This window comes from Lactuca saligna, chromosome 6 (assembly GCF_052625555.1).
Source record: "Lactuca saligna cultivar CGN05327 chromosome 6, ASM5262555v1, whole genome shotgun sequence".
NCBI lineage: Eukaryota > Viridiplantae > Streptophyta > Magnoliopsida > Asterales > Asteraceae > Lactuca > Lactuca saligna.
This window is the reverse complement of record NC_136422.1, coordinates 143,070,603-143,079,776: the sequence shown is the minus strand read 5'-3', so window position 1 is coordinate 143,079,776 and position 9,174 is coordinate 143,070,603. Positions and strand designations below refer to the sequence as shown.

Here is a 9,174-nt window from a genome sequence, read left to right as displayed (position 1 = left end):
TTTAAATTTTTTAGGTTCATAAGTTTTTTTAGCTCAAGTGGGATTGAAGTCAACTCATCCGCCTTGAGTTCGAGTCATGAAGGTTTCACTTCTTTTGGTGTTTAACAAGGAGGTGGTGATCCCATAGCCGGTGGAAGGCCCATCATGGAAATTCGTTCAGACCACTAACAACTAACTCGCCCGGTTAAAAAAAATGATTGTCATTCTTCTTGAAACTTTGCTAACCGACCTAATTTTGGAGTTGCTCAAAAAATTAAATATAATTAAGAAATGTGATTTTTGGTTAATCTCCCCTGCAAAGGAAAATTCAATGTCTAGAAGACGTAACTATTTTCTTATGTTTATTTGACTATTCTTAATTACATTTTTCTATCTTATCAACATTTTGCTATTAATCAACCTATACTTCCAAATTCTTCCAAACTTTGGACTTATATATGTTTAAAATTCAAACGTAAATTCCAAAGCCATCTCATAATCATTGAAAATTCTATGGAAAATAACTCACTTACATGCCTAACTTATGCCATCTTTCTTCTATATAAACCCTTCTAACAAAATACAATTTTAACTCACAATTCAACAATACATATATACCATAAACACAAAATATGACAACTCCTAAAATCTCTCTCATTCCTTTCACTATTCTTTCGATCTTCTTCTTCTCTTTCACTCAAGGAGCCAACTTCGATGTCATAAACCAATGTCCATACACAGTGTGGGCCGCTGTCTCAACTGGTGGAGGTAAACAGCTTGAAACAGGTCAATCATGGCAAGTCACAGTTGCACCAGGAACACCTAAAGCTCGTATCTGGGGAAGAACAGGTTGCAACTTTGATGCAAATGGAAGAGGGAAATGTGATACAGGCGACTGTAATGGAATGCTTGAATGTAATGGTTATGGAGCACCACCCAATACCCTAGCTGAGTTTGCTCTTAACCAATTCAACAACGATGACTTTGTTGACATATCTGTCATCGATGGGTTCAATATCCCGATGGAGTTTAGCCCAGTTGGTGCTTCATGCAAGACTATGAGGTGTGCTGCTGATATAAATGGTCAGTGCCCTGAACAATTGCGAACTAAGGGAGGATGTAATAACCCATGCACGGTTTTTAATACTGTTGAGTATTGTTGCACGATTGAACGTGGTAGCTGTGGACCTACTGAGTATTCGAAGTTCTTTAAGGATAGGTGTCCTGATGCTTATAGCTACCCTCAAGATGATGAGTCTAGTTTGTTTACTTGTCCTGGTGGAACTAACTACAAGGTTGTGTTTTGTCCATGAAGTCTTGCTACGTAACTTTGAATGAATAAGTTTAGAATAAGGATTAAGGAGGGTGTGACCTCATATGTTCTTATGAAAGAATAAGGATGGTGTTATCCATATTGAATCTCTTTTTTGAGAAGTTGATTGTTTTTTATGCAAAATTACTTTTCGCTCCTAATAATTAAAATAAAGAAACAATAGATTAATTACTAAATCATTGTTCGGTTATGAGAACTTTTAATTTGAAGTAAAAATTTTAAAAAATCTTATGCATCTGGAAGAAGGATAATGTTGATGACAACAAAATTAATCGTAAGATTCAACTCCTATGTGTGTTTCTCTGAATACAAACATTCAATGAGATCTTTGTATTCGAATTCATAAGCACTTGTAACATTCGCCACATCAGATCGTACCCCCTTTATGTCTGTGTTCAAAGTTATGTCACAATGTAATTAATTCAAAGTTCGAAGAGTTTGAATTAGTTAAAGAGAAATCACAAAACTTACTTGTTAACTTCAAATAAGAGAATACTGTAATTTGACCTAGTGGACCATTAGTTCTTTTGCATCACCTGCATCCACATTCTTTACAAAACAATATCAAATTAAGATTATCTTTTAAAGGAATATTGGATATTAAATATGTATTATCAAAATTAAAAACCTCTTAATCGTATCGAGTGTAATAATGGCGCCCGAATTTGGCTATTGGCCTAGTGCTGCTTCATAATGTCTTCAACGGTGACATGCTTTCCACTAGTGAAGTTGTACTTGTTTTTATAAACAAGAATAGACATCCAAGCTAAAAGAGTCTAGATTCCATCCTTTTCACACATATATGGTCCGATCCTATAAAAATAGAACTTAAAGTGAAATGTTACACCCGTAGATACGGGCTAGTCAAATAAGTGATAAAATCATATTTTGACAGAAGATTATTTAGGATAAATAATTTTAACCGAAGTTATAGTATATGTGATGATGATTATGTACATATATAGAACACCCAAATCTAAGTTCGTGAGAGGAAATTATGATTTTTCTAATATTTTAGCGTAGCCGTATACGACTCAGAAATCGAAATTGAAATCGGTTGATTGTTAGGAAAAAAAATCTAAACGAGAGTTGGAGTTTTTGTCAATATCTATCCGTTGATATAAAGACAGTCGAGAACGGATATCGTATGAGACAGTTATAAAATATTAACGAACTTTAACAGTCTAAGCTTGTTAAAAATATAACTTTAAAAATAAAGTCAAAATTAGTCGATGGAGTCTAAATGAAAGTTGTAGATCTTGTCGATAGCTATATATGAATATAAAACCCATCGAAAACGGAGCTCATATGAATTAGTTATGGATTTTCTAAGAATTCAGATTTTTTCACATGCACCCATGCGCATAGACAGCATGTGCGGCACGCACCGACCCTCCACCAGATGCTCGACATGTGGCACCATACAAAGAACGACATGTCATCCTAGCCGAACAGATGCGCGACGCACAAGGGACATGGTGCGCGGTGCCCACTGCCTTTCAACCTATATAAACCCTCGATTTACATCCATTTCCTCATCCTAACTTCACACGAATCCTCTGGAGGTCTTTCCACCCCTTAGTCCAGATACTCTTGAGTTCTCAACACCTTTAGCGATGTAACACGCGTGTTTCCTGCTAGATTACCTATAGTCTATAATCACTTTGGTTAACTATTGTAATCTTTATATGAATGAATGAGAAATATTCATAGATTTTTATGCTTATGTGTTTTATATGATACTTTATGGGAATTGTATAAGTATTCAATAATATGATAAATAAGATTAAAATACTCGTTGAAGATATAAGATTACTTAGGACAAATAATCTTAACCTAAGTGTAGTATATGTTATAGGGATTCCAGAGATATAAGGAGCATTCAAATCCAACTTCATATGAGGAAGTTATGCTTCTTTGAAGTTTTGTGATTTAATTGTCACGACTCTACGTTTCGTAAATAGTAAATTTTTAATAAATTACTTTTTACCGTAAGTGATCTAAACGAAAGTCGTAGTAATCATTAAACCGAGAGCATGCATACAGAGAACGTTTAAATTTGACTTCGTGAAAGGAAGTTATGATGTTTTTTTTTTAAGATTTAACATACCAGTATACAGCTTAAAAATAGAATTTTAGATCGGTCATTTTTTATCCAAAACAATCTAAACGAGAGTTGAAGATCTCGTTAATAAGAGTCCATTGATATAAATTCTGTCGAAAATGGACACCAGATGAAAGAGTTATGCATTTTATACGGGCTTTAACAGTCTAAGCCTGTGTAAAAAATATGAAATCAAAATTAGCCGACAGAGTCTAAATGAAAGCTGTAGATCTCATCGAGAACTTTCTGGGGATATTTAAGAACATCAAAATCAAAGCTTCTATAAAGAAGATACATGATTTTGAAAATCTAAAAAATAGTACGCGTGCGCATCAGAAGCGTGGTGCTCCCGACAAGACCATAAAGCGCCACCCACTTTTTGCCACGTGTTAGACCAGCATTTTGCCACGTCACTATGTTCCGACCAAGAGCACGATGCACCCTATGGCATGTGTTGTGCATATTTCTTTTTCTAGTCTATAAATAGCCTAATTCGTATAACATTTCATTCTTACACCCTACATCCATTCTCTCTTGATAATTCTTCAGTTTTAGTCCCTTTTTCCTTTGTTTCTATTTTGCGATGAACCCCTGCGACACTCCTACATACTCATATGAGTAGTAGCCTTCGAGTAGGAGATCCCGAGTCAGTATTCTGCCCGATTAGATCCTGGTTCTCATCTATAGTACTTTGTAAGTGAGCTACACTTACTCTGCCTCCATGTAATTTATAGTTATAATTATAAGTTGTTACGAAGAACTTATAACTAAGATTTATCAATAGTCCCAAGTCATTATACTGATTGATCTACTTACATGAGAGGAGCCTAGAATGGTCACATGGCTTGGTTGTTAGATTTTAGAAAAGCTATATGCTGAAATGGTCCTGCCTCCTAACTGTCCTGCCTTGCTGATCCTTACTTGATAGATCTTGAAATAGACTTTGAGATTATTTAGGAATCTAAACCCTTAGGATAATAGTTCCACGAAGTATGAAATTATACTAAGACTTAGCTTTCTATACATCTAGGTCTTTTGAAAAAAGGTGTAAGGCGAAGCTCTGCCCGATTCACCAATCACTAGACACTTTATCAGGTGAGTGTGTAGTTATTATCGAGAACATAATATTAATTTAAAAAGTATTAGTATTATTAGGTAATATTAAATGTTTATCTTTATTATCTGTGTTATGTGCTATTTGTATAAATACGATAACACTATTGGAGTAGAAACTGCATTGGGAATCAATTACCTTTAGTTATAGGATTTGCCTTAGGTTTAAGAATAAGACTTGTAAAGGTTGCTTAGTTCAAATTAAGCATGATATTGGTTAGGTCTCATAGTTGGGATAGAATGTGAGATCAAAACGGAGTGAATTCCTCCTCTTTCTTGGATGACCAAAAATGGTGGTTCCATATCAGACAACTAGCAAGTATGTCTTGGTCATCGACCATAGTAGATGACAACACTTGACTATTCTAGGAAGCCTAGTGAATTACGTTGCTAGCATGGATTTATAACCTATGTACATAGATAAAATAGGATACCATATTTATCAAATCTCTGAACATCGATTGCCTTTATATGACATACATTACACTGGTCAAGGACTCACCTAGCAGTATAGTCAAACATTTACTCAGACAATTAGGTTGGGTGATTCCTCCAAATAATCATTGCTTTAGGATCTGTTGGGTTGGGTAGTTGGTCTTAGGTCATAATTTATATATATTATCTGACAACGTTGTTTACAAGAATGATATTACTTATTGTCATTAAATTATTATGGGTTGAAAACCATATGTATCTCACCAGGTTTTCCTAGACCTAACTGTGACATCCCCAAAATCTCGGCCAGAAAATACCGATTTTCATTTATGCTTTTAAATATTTTCAGAGTAAATCCTTTTGATTTGAAAGAGTTGCGGAATTTGTTCCCAAAAACAAAACATGATAAAACAATGTTTACCGAAGCATTTCATAAAAGAAATGTATTTTCATTATAATCAAAACTCGGGGTGTCATGTTCCGATATAGACCAATAAGCATAAACGATAACATTACAAGTCATTCAACAAATATTTACATATACAGACTTGTAAACAAAACAACTTGATGGTTCATCCATCTTACGCCCTTGCGCCACTTCCTGTAATACAAATAAAACTGAGTGGGTCAGGCTTGGGAGCCTGGTGAGCATATAGGGTTTTCAACCCACAATAAATAATTAAATTAATTATTATCAACCAACAATAACCCAGTTACCCATTCCCGTTATTCTCACTTTACGTCCCTAAAATAACTAACATAAGGGACCTAATCTAAGAATATTTTCATCGGGGTGACAACACATGCTGCGGGGTTTCCTCAGCAATATAAGTCAAATAAGGCAACCATGAGGGGGATGGAATACAACGAATGAACACCCAAGTTCATTAACACCTACAAGTTATGAGCCTGCTAGCGTTCCACTGGACTATCTAGAAAAGTCCGTGGTCGTCATCTAAATTCCGCTAGATGACTGGATCAAACAACAACGAGGCCCCTCATCTGTTTATTACACACCAACTATCTACCCATGTTCTACCCAACATATTAGTAGATAAAAACATACATTTTTATACATATTTTCAAAACCTGTATAGCATGCTTGATCAATACATTTTCCATATAACAGATGAGGCACACACACATAACACGTATTTCATATAGAAATAATCATATCTGTAAGATAGAAGAAAGTGAATATACATTCACACACATAACAACAAAATATACACATAACACGTATCTCGTATAAAATACTTTATAGTTATACGTTAGGAGAAAGTAACAACGCCTTCGCACGTATAAACGACGATAAACTAAATACACTCAACCCATAGTTGTATTATTATTGCGTTTATGAAAGGTAGTATACACTCACTTGATCAGAAGATGATCGGACAGCACTACGACTTGCAGAAGTAGTAATCCTCAGCAGATCTGGAAGATCTCTACGAAAATCGAACTTCTCGCGGGCAGAGCTTCAGCTCGGAAACCGCACTTCTCGGGATCTTCGGGATCTCGGGACTCGCTTCGGGACTCGGGAATATTACCGGGGCTTCGGGGTATTTCTGGCACGCAAAACGATGCAAAACGGGAGAGAGAAGAGAAGAAATGAACAAAACTTTCGGCTTCCCTCGCAAGCCTTTTATAGGGGCTGGATCTGCGAATTACGCGGGGCGTAACGGGGATAAGGCCGGTGACTCCCCCCCCCCCCCCCCCCCATGGATAATATCAGCGAATTTTTATTTAAATTAATACCGAATTTATTAAATAAACTTCAAAAATTCATATCTTCCTCATACGAACTCCGTTTTCGACGCTCTTTATATCCACGCGTAGGTGAGACTATGATCTACAACTTTCGTTTAGACTCCGTCGGCTAATTTTGAATTTATTTTTTATTATTTATTTTTAGTAGGCCGGGACAGGAAAACTCCGTTATAAAATCATAACTTCTTCATCCGACGTCCGTTTTCGCCTATCTTTTTATCGTTTTACTAAAATTAATGAGATCTTCAATTCTCATTTAGATTGTTTCGGCTAAAAACCGCTCGGTCTCAAATCGAGCATTCGGGTTGCATACTGCTAAGTCGAAACTTCGAAAAATCATAACTTCCTCATACGAAGTCAGATTTGGGTGTTCTTTTTATGCACGCTCATGGTTTGACGTACTCTACGACTTTCATTTAGATTGATAAGGCTAAATATCGCTCTAACGTAAATTCACTTTTTACGTCGCACTGTGTCGTGCCGGTTCTGTCGCGAAACTTCGACAGGTCATAACTTCCTCGTTATAACTCGGATTTCGACATTCTTTATATCTTCGGAAACCTTGTTTCAACTACTACAACATTATCTAAAGATATCAAGTATATTTTACACTTAAATTTTGATGCTTATTTTTATTCTTAATTAATCAAACCACATAATTAAGCAATTAAGCACAAAACACATAATATTCAAATAATACAATCTTATTATTTCAAAACGGGTTACAAAGGTTAACCTAGACCATTACATTGCTAAAAATGGCAAGCCCAGAAACACAGGCGTTACAATTCTCTCCACCTTAGAATGATTCCGTCCCTGGAATCACTCATCAACAAACAAATGCGGATAGCGACTCAACATGTCACTCTCCGTCTCCCAAGTGAGATTCGGCCCATTCGTGTGTTTCCATCGGACAAGAACTAACTCGACCATCTTGCGTCGCAACTTCTTAGTCTTTCGGTCAACGATTGCCTCTGGTTCTTCAATCAACCTTTTGTTCTCATCAATTCTCAACTCTGAAAGTGGAATCATGTCGGGAACTTCCCCCGTGAACTTCCGTAAATAACACACATGAAAAGTGTTATGAATTCCATTCAGTTCTTCTGGTAATTCGAGTTTGTAAGCTTGGTTCCCAATCCTCTGAAGAACTTTAAACGGTCCAATAAACCTTGGACTCAACTTTCCCCTCTTACCAAATCTTATAAGTCCCTTCCACGGCGAGACTTTAAGCAAAACCGAATCCCCAACTTCAAAAGTCATCGGTCTTCGCTTTTTGTCAGCATAACTCTTTTGACGATCTTGAGCTGCTAACATTCTTTCCCTAATTATTTTCAACTTTTCAGCAGTCTGATGAACCATCTCCGGTCCCATAAACTGCTTTTCCCCCGCCTCAAGCCAACAAGACGGCGTACGACACTTTTGTCCATACAAAGCTTGGTAAGGTGCCATCTTAATGCTCGAGTGAAAACTATTGTTATAGGAAAATTCTACCAACGGTAAATGTTCATCCCAATTACCTAGGAATTCCAAGGTACATGCTCTCAGCATATCTTCAAGTGTTTGTATCGTTCTTTCACTCTGACCATCAGTCTGCGGATGGTAAGCTGTACTTAAACATAACTTGGTACCCATTTCCTCTTGTAGACTTTTCCAAAACCTTGAGGTGAAACGACTATCACGATCCGAGACAATTGTTAGCGGAACACCGTGAAGTCTCACAATTTCCTTCACATAAGAATTCACAAGCTTTTCCATAGACCATTTCTCCCTGGCTGCTATGAAATGCGCACTCTTAGTGAATCGATCAACGACCACCCAAATCATGTCATGACCATTCTTTGTTCTGGGTAGTTTAGTGACAAAATCCATAGCAATGTCTTCCCACTTACCCATAGGCACAGGTAAAGGTTCTAAACTCCCATACGGTTTCTGATGTTGTGTCTTGACTCTCGCACAAGTCACACACTCGGCCACATACTTTGCAACATCAAGCTTCATCGTCGGCCACCAGTAGTAGGGTTTCAGGTCCCTATACATTTTAGTGCTACCGGGATGAATCGAATACATGGTCTTGTGAGCTTCTTCCATCAGAAGATCTCTAATTCCTCCTGACTTAGGTACCCAAATACGATCTTGGAATACCTTCAGTCCATGACCGTTTGTACCAAACACCAACATTTTACCCAAACGTTCCTCCTTTCGGTCATTTTTCTCAGAAGCTTCCTCTTGAGCTTTCTTTATACTTTCCACAATGGTCGAGACAACTTCAATTCTCAACGCTCTTGGCCTTTTCCTTTCAAGATTGACTTTCCGACTGAGAGCATCAGCAACAACATTAGCTTTACCGGGATGGTAAAGTATCTCACAGTCGTAGTCCTTCAGTAATTCCAGCCAACGTCGTTGCCTCATATTCAATTCCTTCTGATTAAAGAGATATTGG

At 36.9% G+C, this 9,174-nt stretch overlaps 1 protein-coding gene across 1 annotated transcript; it reads left to right on the top strand.

Moving 5' to 3' along the window:
- Positions 1–583: 583 nt before the first annotated feature.
- On the top strand, positions 584–1,435 carry LOC145000413 (thaumatin-like protein 1). Its single transcript, XM_078959637.1, has one exon. It carries the CDS (start codon positions 612–614, stop codon positions 1,290–1,292), a length of 681 nt encoding a protein of 226 aa, XP_078815763.1. The 5' UTR covers positions 584–611; the 3' UTR covers positions 1,293–1,435.
- The last annotated feature ends 7,739 nt before the right edge of the window (positions 1,436–9,174 follow it).